This window comes from Apus apus, chromosome 2 (assembly GCF_020740795.1).
Source record: "Apus apus isolate bApuApu2 chromosome 2, bApuApu2.pri.cur, whole genome shotgun sequence".
Classification (NCBI taxonomy): domain Eukaryota; kingdom Metazoa; phylum Chordata; class Aves; order Apodiformes; family Apodidae; genus Apus; species Apus apus.
In genome coordinates this window covers 35,628,372-35,646,419 of record NC_067283.1, presented here as the reverse complement: position 1 = coordinate 35,646,419, position 18,048 = coordinate 35,628,372, and the positions used below count along the sequence as shown (strand labels likewise).

The 18,048-nt window shown below is 41.6% G+C and overlaps 1 protein-coding gene across 2 annotated transcripts in view; it reads right to left on the bottom strand.

The window, feature by feature from the left end:
- CREB5 (cAMP responsive element binding protein 5) overlaps positions 1-18,048 on the bottom strand; it is a 259,903-nt gene that overhangs the window by 15,451 nt on the left and 226,404 nt on the right. For both annotated transcript variants that reach the window (XM_051612169.1, XM_051612170.1), the window contains one exon: positions 689-1,012. In XM_051612169.1, coding sequence (XP_051468129.1) covers positions 689-1,012 — 324 coding nt within the window. The remainder of the gene's footprint in view (positions 1-688; positions 1,013-18,048) is intronic.

Genomic DNA, 18,048 nt, shown 5'->3' with positions numbered 1-18,048 from the left:
CCAAATCAAAATTGCCTTCCTGGTTTAAATCTCCCTCCTTGGATTGGCTTTATCATCTTTTTCCCCTATCATGACATCAACCAACTGTTGCCCACGCTCCCAGCTAGTCTTGGCTTTCTCTCATGCTTTGCAGCTGGAGGCTACTATCCTCTTTGTAAAGTCTGGATCCCCTTTCCTCTTTTCCTCTAAGCCAATGTGTCTTACCTTAAAGCTACCTCTACGATCTCCAGTCTTGAATACACACCCACCACTGCCATTCTGCTTTACCAAAGTGAAGTGCTATGTATTTCTGAAGGTAGAACAGATACAGCTCTTTAATCTTGGCCTGAGAAGTTTAGGTTCAAACACATTAGGCAACATATCTAACCTGCTAATCTCCATAATATGCTTTGTCCATAAAAGGATACGTGGCAATTTGCAGGGCTCAGAGCACTGAAAAACCTTGGAGCTCCTTATTAAGTAAGATATTACAAATGTCTAGCAATTTAAGCAAAAAAAATGAGTTGTTCCTTCACTCTGTATTCTGAATAAAGTTTGTGCTTCCCCACCACTGGTAGCGGACATTTATGAGTAGCCTGAGGGGCTTGTATCTGACAAGACATGCATGCGAGGAGAAACAACACAGGGATCAGGTTTTAACTCCACATAACAGCAACACTCAGCAATGCAGTGTGGCACGAAGGTCTACCTGTGCTTGTCCGCCCGAGTGCAGCGGGGGGTGTGGCGATGTCTGGTGATGTGCCGGGTGCGCGTGAAGGTGCGAGTGGGAGTGGTGGTGGGGATGGTTCTGCTGGTGATGAGGCTGAGGATGAGGGTGGTGCGCTGGGTGCTGGTGCTGATGCGGGTATGAGTGATGAGGTGGCAGCGTCTGGTGCTGATGAGGATGTGAGTGCATATGATGGTGGGGCGTCTGGTCCTGCCGCGAGCTCATCATTTCCATCATGTGGCCCATGGTGTTCATATTCCCGTTCGACATGGCGGCAGGATGATGAGTCAGTGCTGCCTTCAGTCTCTGGAAGAGAAGAAGGCAGAGAATTCAACATCCATGCATGATGATCTGAGCAATTAGAGAAAGATTTCTGCTGTGCTAGAAATGCTGCCTTTTCCTGTGTTTTGAGATTAATTTAGTTTTTTTCTTGCTGTTCCCTTGATAAAAGCCATTTTATTTCAGTTTGAGAAATATCATATTCTTGGGCTCTAATCTAGTTTTCCACTGTAAATATGTAAAGATATAAACATCTGAACTGAAATTTAACAGTTACACATTTCCTACTGTCCTGCTGAGGAAAAATAACTGGCTCTCATCCTTTTCCCTACGGCCAGCTCAGTAGCATTAGCTTTATCAAGCTTGTATTCTTTCAACTTTTAAAAATGAAAGTCTGATTAAAATAAAGGTGCAACAAAGTTCTCCTCTTGCTTTTACTACCGATATTATTGAAAAGACTAATTGATAAATATATTGCATCGATGTGTTTTTCAAATTCAGGCTCAACTACATTCTACAGTTGTACTAGCACCCAACCCGGTCTTTCATCAGAAAGACAGGAAAATACTGAGGGTGGTCTCAACCTGTTCCTCTTTCTTTGAAATAGTTATTTGAACACTTTCAAACGTCTGCTGAGTTTTTATCACATGCTAACCCCTCTCTCTGTTTTGTACTTCTTATGTTTTGTACTGTCACTAGATCAGGCTCTGGAGTACTTACAAGGGCTAAACTCTCCTTAATATCAATGGGATTTGTCTACTTTTATCTGAATACCACCAAAGGGCAATGGGAAGGGCTACCACATTTCGGATTGCAGGCCAGGGCCCTTGAGTGCTAAAGCTATAGCTGAAATACAGAGCAAAATACATTCTCTTCAGCAAAATTACAGGGTCATCCCAAAGCTATAAGCTAGTGCCATCCTACTCTTGGGAGTACTGAAATCACTGGCATGCTAGAAGAGTGTGCCAAAGCTAGAGCCTGACAGATGTCAGCTAGGTGAAGGGCTCCTTCCAAACCTGCGAAAACCTCCTTGGCATCCATGGTTCTGCACCTTGCTTAGCAGAGAAACATTCTTTACAGGCAGCCACCCAATACCTCTTTACATCTTTATGTTTTTGAGGATGTCAACATAAGCTTGGTTTACTCTCCCGTACGCAAGTAATTGGTAATCAGGAAAAAGATAAAAATGGAGGGAAGGAAGTCCAAGGTATTGCTTGATGTCAGACTACCATGATCTGAAGTATCCAGGCAGAGGATATCATGCATAGTAGATAGCTCATCAGTTAGAGATGCCACCAGTAGGACAACCAGCAAGAAACAAGAAGACAGAGGTGTGCCTTTCCCCATAGAAGTATCTGTGGATCACAGATCATGATACTACAAGCCAATGTAGTTAAAATCTGCCAGTAGCAGAGCAATAAAGAGACGGAACTGCTTTTTGGTTTTGTCTTTAAAGCAAAGAGAGTGACTGCCAGGACACTCAGAAACTATAGACAGGAACTTCAATCTACTCTACTAATATTGAAATAACATCTGTTAGTGCAACTCCACCAAAAGGCCACAGGTAAAAGCTCTTATGTTCAGATCTGCAGCCCTATTGTGTTCGTGCACCTGGGAGTGAGGAAGAAACAAATTCTTAAGGAGGAAAAAAAAAAAAGAAAAAAATATTAGAGAAAAAAAGAAGAACATTGTGGAAGGCAAAAAGAAGTAAGAAGGTCACTTCAAAGTATCATCCTAAAAGTTTTGTATCCCACAAGTTTTTGCAGACTTCATGAATGTCATGCCACCAAAACACACTAATAAATCCATTAATCCAAATTTGGTGGCTTATTTCACTAACACTCAATTGCCTGAACACAACTTAAAAAAAAAAAAAAAAAAAGATACCTTTGCAAAACACATCAGTGCTTCAGTTTTTGTGAAGGCAAACTGGACTGATGACTTTTAAGAAGTTTCCTTAAGAAAACTTTTCAAACCATGACCACACTATGGCATGAGTCACAACTCAACGATCTTCTGAAAAAGAGACTGAGGCAACTTTATCTGGCATCGAGGTTAAAAACCTCCTTCCCTACCTCTGAAGCTAGAATGGAGCTCAATCTAACATCAACACCTGCAACTCATCCTGGGTATAAAATGGAGGCTTTGAGTAGCTGTCGTCCTTAACTTTTCAAATTTGACTGCTATCCTGGTTACTGCAAGCAGCTCTTCATAGTTTTCCAAATAACTGTTGTTACCCAGGAGTGCATTAGGAAAAATATGGAGAACAGCACATGAGTAAGTCAAGTCATTATGCACATCATTCTTCTTTAAAACTCTCTAAGACCTTTTTTATGGGGCTGAGCCACCACACAGATCTAAGCTGAAGCACCAACAAAAGCTGCTGGAACTCTGTTTTCTGAATCAAAATGCAAAAAAAAAAAAAGCTCTGATTAGCTAACAGTTTTATGTGATGACTACCTAACAAAATCTACCAATGCTATATTTGTGAAAGACCTCTGAAACTGAACTATAACATATTCTAAATGGAAGACTTTCAAAGCCAAAAGAAAAAAAAAAGGAGGGAAAAACTTAATCTGCAAATAAACGTATTTTTTTCAGCTGTAAAAACTGTGGCTTATTAGTGTGGCGTGACTTCAAGGAGAATAAACTATTTTGTTTTCTTTCCATAGCCCCTTCTACCACATCCATTTATTTGAGATAGCAAATCAAGAGAGACAGTGAGAGGTCTGACATGCAGCTGGTTTCAGTCAATAGGGGTCATTTCCATTTGGTCTGTGTATTTTACAAGCTCCTTGTTCACTGTTCCCAAAGGGAGGGTGGGCCAGCTGCCCTGGATCCCAGTCCTGGTAAGAAACCAGCTCTCTACCTCATCCTGACCCAGCACAGCAACAAGCATTGCCTGGCCCTTGCCTCCCTTTAACTTCATGCTCAGCTTAGCTCTGCAGCAGCAAGAGCCCTGCCCGCAGAGCCACCCAGAGCAATGTTTATCTTCCATTAACCAGCCACTGCTGCCCATCAGAAACATGTAGGGAATGATAAGCTGCTTTTTTTTTTTTTTTTTTTTTTTTCCTTTGGTCTTCAGTGAGATCAATTGTTTTGGATGTTTTAGTTAAAGCATGGGGAGGGGGGAAATCACCAGCACTTGGTGATCTCTTTGCATTGAGTGTGTGTAGAGCTGGAAGGGCAGGCTGCATTTTTGTTATTGTTCTTTTTCTACGTGCTAATTGCAAACAGCTGTTTTAGTTTAGTGTCACATAAAATGCGATGGCATCAAAACTGAGCTTGCTGGACTGACTGCATTAGCAAATCCCCTCTAGAATGAAATGATAACCCAGGATCTGACTGTGCAGCTGCTCAGTTTTTCAGGAACTGTGTGGCTGACTTCACCAGAGCCTGCAGGTATCTGACAGTTCATAAAGTGAGGCTGAAACAGAGGACTCAGTTCTCAGATCAACTTTCACAAAAAAAAAAAATTTCTGCTAACCTCAGGGACAGTGGTTTTTAGGGCACAGTCCCTCTTCTCTCCCTTCTATAGTGCAGTTTTCAAAAAACTCCCCACCAACCTCAAGCCAAGAGGAAATGCAGGTGCTCACCCTTCCTGGCTTTTGGCCCGTACTGATTATTATTTCACCAAAGTAACAGTGATCAACATCAGTCACACTCAATCGTGACATTACCATTAATGGCTGTCAGTAACATGGACAACATAAGAAATCTTTCACAGAGAATAGCCTGCTTTGTCTCTGATCAAGTGAATAAAGAAAATTCCCTTTTGATCCTACAGGAAGGCAAAAGCACATAAACTCTCATCTTTGATGCCTAGAAGGAAATAGAAGCAGTGGCTAATAGTGCTTCACAGGTATGAATATCACACTGTTGCTGATGGTAATGCCCCTAACTGAACCATTTATTCTGAAGCCACCCCACCGAACATCTTATGAAGTTAACACATCAAAGAAGTTATCATTGTACCTGTAATACTGGTTGCTTATTTTGTTGGGGTTTTTTTGGAAAGAGTTTTCAGTGCTTCCTCCACCTAAAGCCTGACATCATGGTGCAGTGAATTCCCTGGTGTCTCCTTTTATCGACACAGATCATAATTGATTCACTGAACATCTCTGGGTAAACCTTAAGTCTGCCACAAATGGGCTACAAGCATTTGAGATAATGAATAAAAAATAATATCAGCTTCCCTCACTTTTCTACAGTTCAGGATCTTGCTGCTTTTGAATTTTTCTGTATCATTACATGTATTTCAAGGTTGCCTTGGTTTTTGCCCCACCTGTCTTTCTCCAAAATTGCCAGTGAAAAACACAACATTTTTTTCAGTTTGTTAGAATAAGTTAAAAAAAACAAAGTACAAAAATCAAGTCACAACAAAACACAAAACAAAACTGTAAACTTCATAATATCATAGAATTATACAATGGTTAAGGTTGAAAGGGACCTTAAAGATTATCAGGTTACAACCCCCTTGCATGGGCAGGGACACATCACACTAGACCAGGCTGCACAAAGCCTCACCCAGCCTGGGCAACCTATTCCAGTGTTGTATATAACATATCTGTATATGACAATAAACTACAACTTTCATTTATTCCTCAGCGGAGAAATGACAAAAATCTCCTCCAATGTTACAGATGTTATCACCTAAGCTGTCTGTGCTTGTATCAAACAATAAACTATTGTATCGTCCAGCTGAATTTTAGGTTGGGACAGACATGGAGTGCTGGTTTTGAATAGGATTGAATTGTTCTGAGTAAGTATGCATTGCTGCACTCAGAAAAAAACACCTCCCTTCCTCTTCTGGTCTGCATGCCCAAATCCCACTAAATTAGGGAAGAGACAAGACCAGCTGTAGTATTATCTCAATGTCTGGTATATTCTTATCAGGAGATTATATCAGACCCCTGTAGGCAGCTGGAATATGATCTCAAAGATATTTTCTTGCACTAGTGAATGTGATTCTAGTCCCTGTTATACAGGGGTGTAATAAGTTCCCTACAGGGGACAGAAGAGTCTAGAGAGGGGTGGGAAATCAGAAAATTTCACAGACATCAAGCATCCCCACACATCTGCAATTAGGTAGCAGCCTCAGGGTAAAAATCTTGATTAGTCAAATTTCATGGCAAGCATACCATTGACTTCAGAGGCACTAATATTGTTTTCTCATCTGTGATAGTCACACTTTCATTTTCACTTGTGCTCCATCATACCCAAGATGGATACACAGACTTAAGCTGCTGGCAGCTAAAGCTATGAACAGAGCTTCATAGAATCATAGAATATCTTGGGTTGGAAGCAACCTATAAAGGTCATCTAGTCCAAAAGCAGGGACATCTCCACATATACCAGATTGCTCAGAGCCCCATCAAACCTGACCTTGAATGTCACCAGCAATGAGGCCTCCGCCACCTCTCTAGGCAACCTGTTCCAGTGATCCACCACCTAATAGATCAGATTTAAAATGTGTTGGTTTTCAGTAACAAAAATTCAGCTTATTTGTTGATGAGATTTCACCCTATTTCAGAGCATCACACTGAATTCTATCCTCTCCTCCAACTATGACTGTGATGAGAGAATTTAAGCACAAATATCACTCAGGTCTTGTATAGCTGGCTGCTTACAAGCATTTCACAGTGTAAATAACAGAAACCACTCTCTGCAAATATTCCACTCACAATCATAAAAGCAAATTGGAGGCGATTCATTTCCACCCAATAAGTGAGCTGCAAATACTTATGAGCACATTTCAAAGACTAGTGATTAGAAAGTCTCTCATGCCACATTAAATGCTTGCTCCTACATTTCTTGTGCAGTAAAATACAGTCCTATGTGTTCACTGAAGGAGTGAGAGGTATGTGAAGGGCATGAAATCCAGAACTGAAGTGGCACATTACACTAATGTAAAGAGAAAAGAGGGATGCTTTTAATTCACAACTCGCCAGTAAACAGTGCCAAACTGCTAATCTTCTAATAATTTGCAGGCTGTTTGGCAAATCTGAATTATACTTTTCCCTTCCTTTGTGCTTTCTTCCCTATTTAGTCGGATTTTGTAAGGACACGAACAATGGATTGTCACCCAGCCTTCAGTGCAGTTTAGCCTCTAATAAAAACAACAAATTTGCTCCCTTGTCCTTCCAAATGCAAACTGAATTAAACTTCAGCAGAAAGCAGCGAGAATCAACTGCAAACAATCAAAGAGGCAATAAAACTAATAGACACCATGCTGCTCGAGGACGGGTCATCTGCAAGAGCTGCTTTAGTGTCCCTGAATTCGGGGCACAGAGGAGCTCTGAGCAGTCACACTGCCTGGTGACATCAGTCCCAGGGACACCTCTCCAGACGACTGCCAGTTTTAAGTAATCCAATGCAGGTCGCAGCCAGGTGGCCCAAGGGCACTCTGCCAGACCTGCCATCTTCTCAGTGGCAGCATTTCATTGAGAATGGCCACGGCTCCAGGGACAGCAGAAAACACAAGTGAGTTTACAGCCCATCTCCACCCAGCAATTTCCTTCTGATCAGCTCAAAGCACCTTGCAAAGGAGATAAGCATCATTATCCTTGTACAGTGCACCACCTTTATGAAGATTAGAAGTAGAAAAATACCCATTCCTATTCTACACGCATTTTTAATGACCAAGAAAATTATAATCAAGACAGAAAATACACTGAAAGTACAGTTTGTACTTCTCACTATATGCTATTTCTTGCATGAATCATATCTCACTGCAGTGTGAAACAACTGGATTTGATTTGCACAGGAGTCAGGAAATGTAAAGTTCAAAAAATCAAACCCCTAATTCCCACCAAGTCTAAGTCAATCCCTGCATATGTATCCATGACAAGGGATATTTAATTATGTAATCACACAACACACAGCAAAGTGATTTATTACTAGCAAATGGTGTCATATAATTTCAACATACAATACCAATAGAAGGATCCAAAAAATACAACCAACTTCTGTCAGATTTCCCCTCTGTGTGCCAGAGTCCAAAAGGAAAGCTGCTACTTAGCTGCTACCTGCCCCTGGAGAGGCAGGTTTCTGACAGCAAAATGCCTGACACTTGGGGGATTAATTGCCTGTGCCTGCTATCAGTAGGCAGGCACATGACCCAATGGCCATCCTAAATCTCTAAATAGATAGTCTTCTGTTTAGTTACTGGGATATTCCCATGCCTGCTAGGCCATCACCTGTGGAAAATGCAGAAAAAGGAGGTGTCAATAAAATCACTCTGTGTTAAAAGGACCCTGCAAGGCAGTGGGGAAACTTAGGCTTGAGGGTACCTGAGTCTGTACTTCCCATCTCCCATATCTATTCTCTTAACACCCATATTACAGCTCATTCCAAAGCCAAGAGACCATGGACTCCTTCTTCACATTTGACATCAAACACTTTGGTAAAGCCTCTGACAACAGGGCTGGAGCTCAGGTCTTCCTCACTCCTGCAAGCAAGGGGTTTCTAAAATCACGTGCCCATCTTCTAGTACAATGCAAGTGGGAAGTGTGTGTTCAGCACTTGCACTGCTATATATGTATGTCTATATCTTGCCTGACCCCACATTTATTAATGTATTAAATGAGTAAAGTGGGAATTTCAGAGGAAGGCTGGGGAATTTCCCATGCAAGCCAGATACAGACTAAATCCTGAAATGAGAGCACTCTTTAATGCTGGAAGGAACACTGTGGGTTTGGGTATTTTAATCTGTACTCAAGAGACCAATCAGGATTTGCACCACAAAAATGTGTCTCTGCAGAACACTGCTCTGAAGCCTCAAGACCCCTTAAAGAGTGACTTTGGTTTCCTGCTGAGAATGCAAGTTGCTTGCTTTCCTCTTCTCTCTCATGAGCATAATATTCACAACAAGGGTATGAGAAAGGCATGTTCAAAGTCTTTCTGTCAGAAGTTTTCTGAACTTTCATCACCCACCTCTCACTAAGGATGATTATGATTAAATCATTCATATTCAAAGAAAAATGCCATCCAAGTATATAAAACTTGGGTGTTGTTTTTTTTTAACTTCACTGGTGTGACTTTTGAATACTCGTTTTTCCTGGATTCAACCCAGCACATTTAAAGGGCTACTAGCAAGCCAGAAATGGGATACATGTGCACTTAGAAGTGCTTTGATTTCATCCCAGATGTACAGTGCTCAAGGGCATATGCACATACGCACACATGCAGACACACACACATACAGGGTGACTGTGTAGAGGATACGATCTGACCTGTAGATTTTGTTTCAAGATTGGACCAACCAGACTCTGAAATATAAAACCAAAGCTCTGACCAGTTACAGCCATTAGGGATCCTAGGGCTCTTTGTGGGAGAGTATTGATGTTCATTAGCCTATTGGCCTGACTGGAGAATTCAATGCAGGTAATTAGATGTTGTCTCATTACCTCGTAGTTTCAGGTGAAGTTATTTTTTTCCTTTTCTAAAGTTAAGTGATTCCTGAAACATTTTTAAAGTATCTGTGGAATTGCTTTTTTTTTTTTTTCCTGAAGAAATTACTGTAATTTAAAGAATAGTACAGGGACTTATAAAATGAAAATGCTCTTTGGGTTATTTCACATTTGTTTTAAAGCTGAATTCCAACATTTGAGCTTAAAAAATGAAATATGAAAAAATAGAAATAACATTTTAATTCAGCAGACCACTTTCATTATCTGCCTATGAAAACCTAGTGGCTGCTGATTTTTTAAATCCATGCACTCACTAATGACACGTAGTACATAGATATAAACAGCAAAGAGTGTGATCAGGTTTATTTACTGTCAATTTTCATATTATAAAATAAATATAAATTATACTGAGAGCTAACTGCATGGATATAATGAATATACAGAAATCAACATATCAGTATTTATATGTAGTGTCCTTTTACACCCTCATGCAAGGCCTTTTACGCCCTCCCACCTTTCCCCTTACTCTCCCACCGACTTCACCCCCCCCAGGCTGCTGCCCTCCACTGTGCCCCCCTTTGTTCTTCACCTGCAACGCCATCCCCTCCAGTGTAAACAGCTCAAGTTGCTGCCTTGTTTTTCACCACCCCGTGTGTATCAGCTGCTTTTAAACAGCAGCATCTTGGGTCAAAGGCATTGAATTTCAAAGGCACTTGAGGCTCCAGGAACAGCAACATCTCAATCCTCTGCTATTCCATCAGTGCTATGAGGTGTTTTTTTTAAAATACCCTTTAGAAAAGCTACAGGGTGAAATAAGAGATGAAAATAATCAAATACTTAACAATTCTTTTTATTGGAAATAGTGATTTACACTCATAGGCTTTACTTTGTACTTTACTTTTACTTTGTATGCTTACTCTTTGGCAATACTGCTTTTTTGGAGCAACTTGTCAGAGCAAACAGAAAAAAAACCCCTTCCCCAGGGAAGGGAGAAATGCTCCCTGCTTGGTAAACCACTGATGCATCCTGCCATTTCTGGACAGCTGGATTTGGCTTTCCTACAGCACATACTACAGGATACAGAACAAATTTGCACAGGTCAGGGGCCTGGCTAGACCCACAGTTGTGGTGGATGTCACACGAGCAGGATTTCCTTTCCGAGTGACAGGTACAGAGTATCCTGTCTCCCTTGATTGTGTCCCTGTCCTTCCTGCCCAAGGGAAAGATGGCAGAAATAATCACTTCAGGGCAAATTCCTGGCAGAGGTGTGCTGCCTTAGGACAGGCAGGCAGAGAGTCTCTGCAGCACCCTTCACCCTGAGGGAGGCAGAATGGGTTGTGTGTTGGGTGGGCATCCCCCACAGGTATGGGGTGATGCCAGCACCAGACACCTTCCCACCTACCAGAAGCAGCTGCCAGGATGACAGGAACAGGCAATTCCTGCACACAGGTTATCCATCTGAGCTCACTGTCCTTCAAAGCATGGACAAGACTTCTGAAAAGCATGTTTAGGAACTAGTTGCTCCTGCTGTTGCCTTACCTTCCTTTTTTCATGTGTGTACTTCTACTGAGTGTGGGATAAAGGCATAAATACTGTCTTGTTTTGGTGCCTAACACATCTTCCTGTCTCCTCTTCCAGCCCTGCCGACAGCATTATCTATCTTCCTGACACCACCATTGTCTGATTCATTTGACATATGCACCAGAAAAAAAGTCATGTTCTGCACAAGATCATAATGCTGTGATCTCATTCCCATGTCACTCTCCTCAGCGACTCCACAGCACCTCCCATTTCTTGCTGCTTTAGAAAGAGGAGGACTGGGAAGCTTTTCCAGCATGTTCACTGGGAAACTTATAGACGGGATGTGGTGAGGAAAACCAGGCCAGCAAAGGCAGAGAAACACAAAAATATCTTGGAAATCAAGGTAACGCCATAGAAACTTCAGCTATTTACCTCCTACCTAGTGTGTGAAGCAGGAAAATCTTTCTCATCTCATGTTACTTAGGGCTGTTGAGGGACTCGACTCGTTATTTCCAAAAAGGAGCAGCACTTTGAGAAGTGATGGCAGGGACATCCTGACTGTATTACAGAAATCAGAGTCCTTCTGTCCCATCATTTTCCTCTTGTTTGAAATTAAAAACCCTCATGCACTGCCCACCTCTGTGTCATTCAGGACTAAGGCTTATAATGAAGTTTCCCTTTTCAGGTGGCAGGCCAGCAGGTCAGTGCAAGGCTTCCTGATGTCTTGTCTCCTCCTGTTCAGTTACACCCCACCTTGCTCCTTGTGTGCATCTTCTGTCTTGGCCACAGGATTTCACAATTTAAGGGCAATTAAGAGATCACTGTGCACTGGCAGCTGAGGCATGGGCAAGTCTCTCCCCAAACACATGCCCCATGTTTCTGCAACCTCCATCCCTCTTTGCCAGTGAGCTGTGGGAACGTCAGCATCCCACCGCTGCCTACAGCCTTAATAACCCATCAGCGGCCTGGCCAAATGAGTTACTCTCTCATGGCTAACTTCTCTTTGGAGATCTGCCAAAGGAGAAAAGACAAGGGGTGAGGAGGGTGGAGGCAAACCAAATTGGGGGCTTGGGTGGATGGGGGAAGGGAGAGGAATTGGGAGAGGAAAGGTTGAGGCAGCCAAATTTTTTTTTTTTTTTTTTTTCCGTGCGGTTAAAGCATTGACAAATAATTTATCACACATTTTGATAGTGCTCCAGCTGGCAGGGAAAAGAGCTATCTGTTTATTAATTCAATTAGCCTGCTTATTTATCAGCAGAGGGTGAGAAGGTGCAGTCACAGGCCAAACTGTGCCAGCCTCAGACCGCCTGCTGTCAGGCTGAGAGGATGACTGGGAGTGGGAACATCCCACCCTGGCTGCTCTGACCAGTGCACTCACCACTGCATTATCTTGGGCCTCCTGAGGTTAAAAAAAAAAGGAAAATAAATCCCCATATTTAATAGCATACATGATGCACATCAACAAATGTGCAAGGCAGGTTTACAACTGGAGCCACAAGGCTTTTCTGCCAACACTTTGCTGCCCTAGAAGTATTTGTTATGTCTGACATTCTGCCCAGAACTGATTTTTTGATTCATTAAACTGGATGAACACATATTGAAATTTGAGTTCGATGGAGATAGTATTCAGACCAACACAGTAATACAGCACTGAGATGCCAGAGAGGGTAGGAGAGGGCAAGAAGGGTGCTGCCCAGGTACTCACCAACACTTGCCATCTTTGAAAAGTGGACATTTTTGAGGGAGGAAGAAAAAGGGGCAAAAAAGGCTGACTTTGAAATGGCATAGTAGTGTCCTGAGCTAGGAGAGAATTCTGGAGGGCTGCAACAGTGGTGAGGCCACAGCAAGGCCTCCCTGCTCCCTAACTGCAGGCAGGGTTAATACTGCCTTGGCTTTAGCCAGTGCCAGGTATTGTCACAACTTTCCTCTGACCTGTCTTCAGCCTGCCCTGCTCCACTCAGAGCCCACTTTTGTGCTCTATGAGGCTGCCTGTTTATGACTACCGGGTTTCCTTCCCATATGTTAAAAAGTTCAGGACTTCTGATGAAGTCCCAAATTCAGAAAAGATTGTGCAAAATGCTGCTGGGAGCTATCTAAGTTGAGGTGACTCTAACCACACCAAGTATGTGAAAATCCATAATCATGAGAGCAATTTCTCCATAGCCAAAAATCCTCTCAGCTCTAGAAGCTGCAGACCATAACTTCTACGTGATGTCAATGTTGTCATAAACAGTTCTTAGTTTTCTTTTGCTGCTTCTGTAAAGTGTTCGGCTTCCTTTTTTAACACACATAAACACAGTTACAATAGAAATATAGTGGTTTCCGCTTCAGCCCTTAAAAGACACTGTGCAGCTTCTCATTCATATACTTAAGCTCTGTGATGCTTTGACCTAAAAATGAGACTGCTGGACAGGATAGCAGGGTCTCCTTGGGATAAGGCTGGGATGTGCACACTCTCAAATACTGCTGCCATCACTGTTCTCATTCTGTTCCTCCACTTCCATATACTTAAAGAAAATGTGCTTGCTTCTTTCTTTCTTTCTTTCTTTCTTTCTTTCTTTCTTTCTTTCTTTCTTTCTTTCTTTCTTTCTTTCTTTCTTTCTTTCTTTCTTTCTTTCTTTCTTTCTTTCTTTCTTTCTTTCTTTCTTTCTTTCTTTCTTTCTTTCTTTCTCTCTCTCTCTCTCTCTCTCTCTCTCTCTCTCCTTCTTTCTTTCTCTCACTCTTTCTCTCCTTTCTTTCTCTCTCTCTCTCTCTCCTTCTTTCTTTCTCTTTCTCTCTCTCTCTCTCTTTCTCTCTTGGCAGTCTTTCACTTTCTGAAACCTTGCAAGATGTTTCAAGGCAGGACACCCTAGCAAATTAGGATGGCAGTGAACGTTTCCACTGGAGATGAGCTCACAGGAGCCTTTAACACAAAGTTCATGAGAAATGCATCCTCTCAACCCCTCAGCTCCACAGCCAAGTTTGCCTTTCAGCGTCTCCTGGCTGATTAGTTTAATATTCTGAACCAAGATCCTGCCTGACAGATGATTCCACTACCACCGATAGTTTAGGCCACATATCAACATTTTATAAATTCTTAATTTTCTCACTGCAGCCATATTGAACAGTTTTGTGCAAATGAGGCTTATAATTACCCAGATAAATCAGTGCAACGCAGTATTTCTTAGGATCTTGCTCAAGTTTCTCCCTGGAGGACGAGATCCCATCTGCTTCACTACATTCAGGCTAATTGAAGGGCACTGACTTTTCCAAATGGATTCATTAATTACTCTAGCCAGATTCTCTGTGGGGTACTTCGTTCAATGGGTGACACTGGGGCTGTACTATACCATCCACCCATGTTTAGCAATGTTGCTTCGATTCTCAGCTCCGAGCTAAAATGTTTGCAGATGCATTGGCAGGAATGGTTCAGGCCTTAACTGTACAGTGTTACAAAACAAATGCAGTGCCGCTTCTCCTTTGCTTCTAATTTAATATGCATTCAGAATCTATAAATATTGTAACCATGACTGTTTCAGTATGTTTTACTCCTTGCCATCATAAACATCAGCAACTGCCACAAAGAAGAAACCATAAGTTCACAGGTATTACATTGCCAACAGCAGAAAAAGAAGAGAAACAAGCATTTACCATAAAAATCTGGTATGTGTGGCAGCATAATGTGGAATTACACTATTAAACTTAAATGCAAAGCTGTCCTGGATAATTCTGGGCCTGCGCTGGTTTTATTTAGTACAGCAGCAGCCTGGGTTTTCAATGAATTCACATGTAATCTTATAGCTCACTCAAACATCAGGCTGTCATCAAAGAAAAAGAAAGAGCCATCTAGCAAAGACCTAATTTGGGTGAGGAAGGTGGTGGTGGCAATCTTCAGACAGTAGGAAGAGGGGAACCTCCCCACAGCCACAGAGCCTGGCTCTGCTGTGAGGTTTATCAGCTTGCCCCATAAGCAAGCACAATTTCACTCTCCTTAAAATAAAAAGGTCTATGAGGCAACTGGTCTGGGAATCAGTGACACAATCTGCTGTGAGTGAACAACAAGCCTTCAAGCTTTCCAGGAATCCCAGAGCATTTTGTAAACATCAGACCCAAGTGGTCTCTGCATGGGTTGGTGCTGCTGCACCTCACACTGCTTTAAAGATGAACCCAATGCCACTACTTGTGGCATGTGACCCAGCTTACAGATCAGTGAACTAAAACTCTGAGATTACCCCAATATCACAGAAACCCCTAGTGGCACAGCGAGAAACACATTCCAAGAGCTGACTTGCTTATAAACAGGGAACAGTCCTGCTGCTTTTAACTCTTTCCTGCTGATGCTATTGTGACTCCCCAGGATGCAAAAAGAGTCAACCTCCTTGTGCTTTATTAGAGGCAATAACTTATGTCTATGAACACACAATAGGAAAAATAAAATAAAACGGTGTATATATATACATATATATATATATGTATATATATGTGTATATATATATATACACACATATATGTATATTAGCTTAACTATGTGGTTGCTTTGGACAGTTAATGTCATACAAAAATCTGATGATACAGATTATCCAACAAATCAGTGAATATATAATTCTTCTCACATAACATGCCACTCAGATCATGTACATAGGGATGTAGATAGGGTCACGGTGGTGTACGTAGGGATGTATTTTGCTGCACAACTCCTAAAAGGCTTATCTTCCTTGCTATTGCTTTCTCCTTAGCTCAGCAGTTCTGCTTTCCCCAAAGCTCTGACTAAGGTGGACTTCAGAAGGAGCTTATATTGGGGAACAGAAAAGGTATCTCTCACATCTTTTCTCTCTGATCACCAGCTTATCTCTTCTAACTGAGGCACCCCTGCTTTCTCAGCAGCTAATAAATTCACTCCTCCACTGGCCATTACAGCTAAGCATCTTCAAAGAGAAAGTCCAAAGGAACTCTATCATCACCTGTCAGCACAGAGTTATTCTGAATTTGAGTGGCTATTTGACTTTTTTTTTCTTTTCATTTTGTTTGTCTCTCCTCCCCTCCCTCATTTATAAACAACTGTTCAGCAGTCAAAAAGCAGTTCATAAATTGTTCACAAGGAAAAGTAAAGCTAAGCAAAGAGTCAGTACCTTTTGCTGCTTATTTGTTTTTGTTTGTTGGGTTTTTTTTTCTCTGGAGTCAGTGCTGGCAGATGGAGTGTGGAGGGCAGGCAGGTGGGCAGGCAGGGGGCAGGCAGCCCCCTACCCCCTCTTTGCCCTCCTCTCCCAGCTGGATGGTGGCTGGCCTGGACGCTGCAGGGGAGCTAAGCTAATATATGCCAGCTGAGAACCTGGCCCCATCCATCCCAGTGCCATGCCAGCACTGCTGGTTAGCACCGCATCTGGTTGTGTTTGAGTTCTCAGAAGCCAGCCAGAGACGTTTTTGTTTAGGTTAATACAATTTATCACCTTTATGACAGTGAAAATCTATATAGCTTGAGTGCTCCAGTTCTTAAAGGGGGTGTCCAGGACCTATGAATCACAATGAACGTTTTGCAGTGAAAGGTACACTCAGTGTGTTTTGCAAAGTAAGAAATCAGTCTAGACATTACCAGCTTTTAAAAAACAATGTTGAAAGCAGCCGACTAAAACTTTTCTGAATTATTTTTTAAAAAATCCAAAACCAGCTCCACATGCTCAAATGAACTTGATCACGAGCCAAAGGCAGTAAGCTCGTCTCAGCCCCAACTACAGCAGTGCTACACCTTTTTTTTTCTAGAGCTGAGGAATATGACATATTATATACACCAGTGAATTGTAAAGTAGTTAATTTTCTGTGGAGCTGATAGGAGTGATCGATTTAGCTCACTCCTTACAACTGCCTCACCTTCTCTCTTCTCTCTTTCTCCTCCTCGCTCCCTGCCACAGAAATGGCTCAGACCACAACATCCATCAAGTTCCACAGGCAATTTTAGTGAAGAGCTTCACAGGACAGCAAACAGGGCTTCATGCTCACTCTGTATTAAATATTACAGCCAGTTTTGCCCTGTAATATTATCTCCTAACTCAAGCTCTTTTCTGTTGCAGTTGCTTGATGAACTATGTTACTATTTTATTTCACATTACATCTAGGGCAGAAGGCAAAATGTAACAGGGTTCAGTGGCAGCTAAAACTACCTGCAAGTTGTTTAAATTTTTCCCTAATTCCTTCCCATTAATTTTATCAGCATCTTTTTCCCAGTAGTGTTCTGAAATATTTTAGTAAGATTCAGAAATGACCTCACTCACTTGTTTAGCAACTTTTTTTTTTTTTTTTTTAAAGGAGGGCCCAATATTATTTCATTAGTCTTCAAAATCCATACTTCCAAGAGGCTGTATTTTCCACTATCTTCCTCTGACTGATAATCATCAAGAGACATGAATTTTTTTTTACCTTAAAATCACTATAATTTTCAGGAAGAAGTAATGTTAGCAAGAGCAACATACATCGGGTAGGATTTACCCACAAAAAGAATAATGATGATTTTTCTAAAAACTGTTTTGTAAACTGGCACAGGAGCAGGTGAACCAAATTATATCCTCTTCAACTAGGCATATACTAGCTAAAACTAGATTTAGCCAAATTGCAGAAGTTGCTTCCAGAGGGAATCAACTTATTATTAGCCATGTTGATTTAAAATTGAAACTCACCTTTGTCCATGTACTAGACATACTGTGATTTAATTATTATTTTTTTTTTGTCTTTTATTCCTTTTGATTCTGGAGGTTTAAATTACTGGAAAATAAGTAAGACTATACTTGGAAGCAGAAAAATCTGCAGCCATGTTGGCAAACTACAGAGCTAATGGCACAGTCTATCTGCAGTGTAGCATCTGACATGAATCCTACTTTCTTCAAAATTAGTTTCTCTCACACTGTGGCAAGACAGGATAAATGAAATATACCACAGCAGAGATATTGGGAGAATTCGCTTCACGTATACAGTTGTTGCCCTGGGACAGCTGAGTAAACAGCTTGCAAAAGTCTGTTTGAAGACTGCCAGCTAGTTACACCCATAATTTCATCTCTATTAACGAAAACAACTCAAACTGTCGCAATGCCTCAAGTTGATTACTGAGCATCTAAATTATAGAGTGTTGCTTAAGTAACCCTCCACGGCAACAGGGGCTGTGTT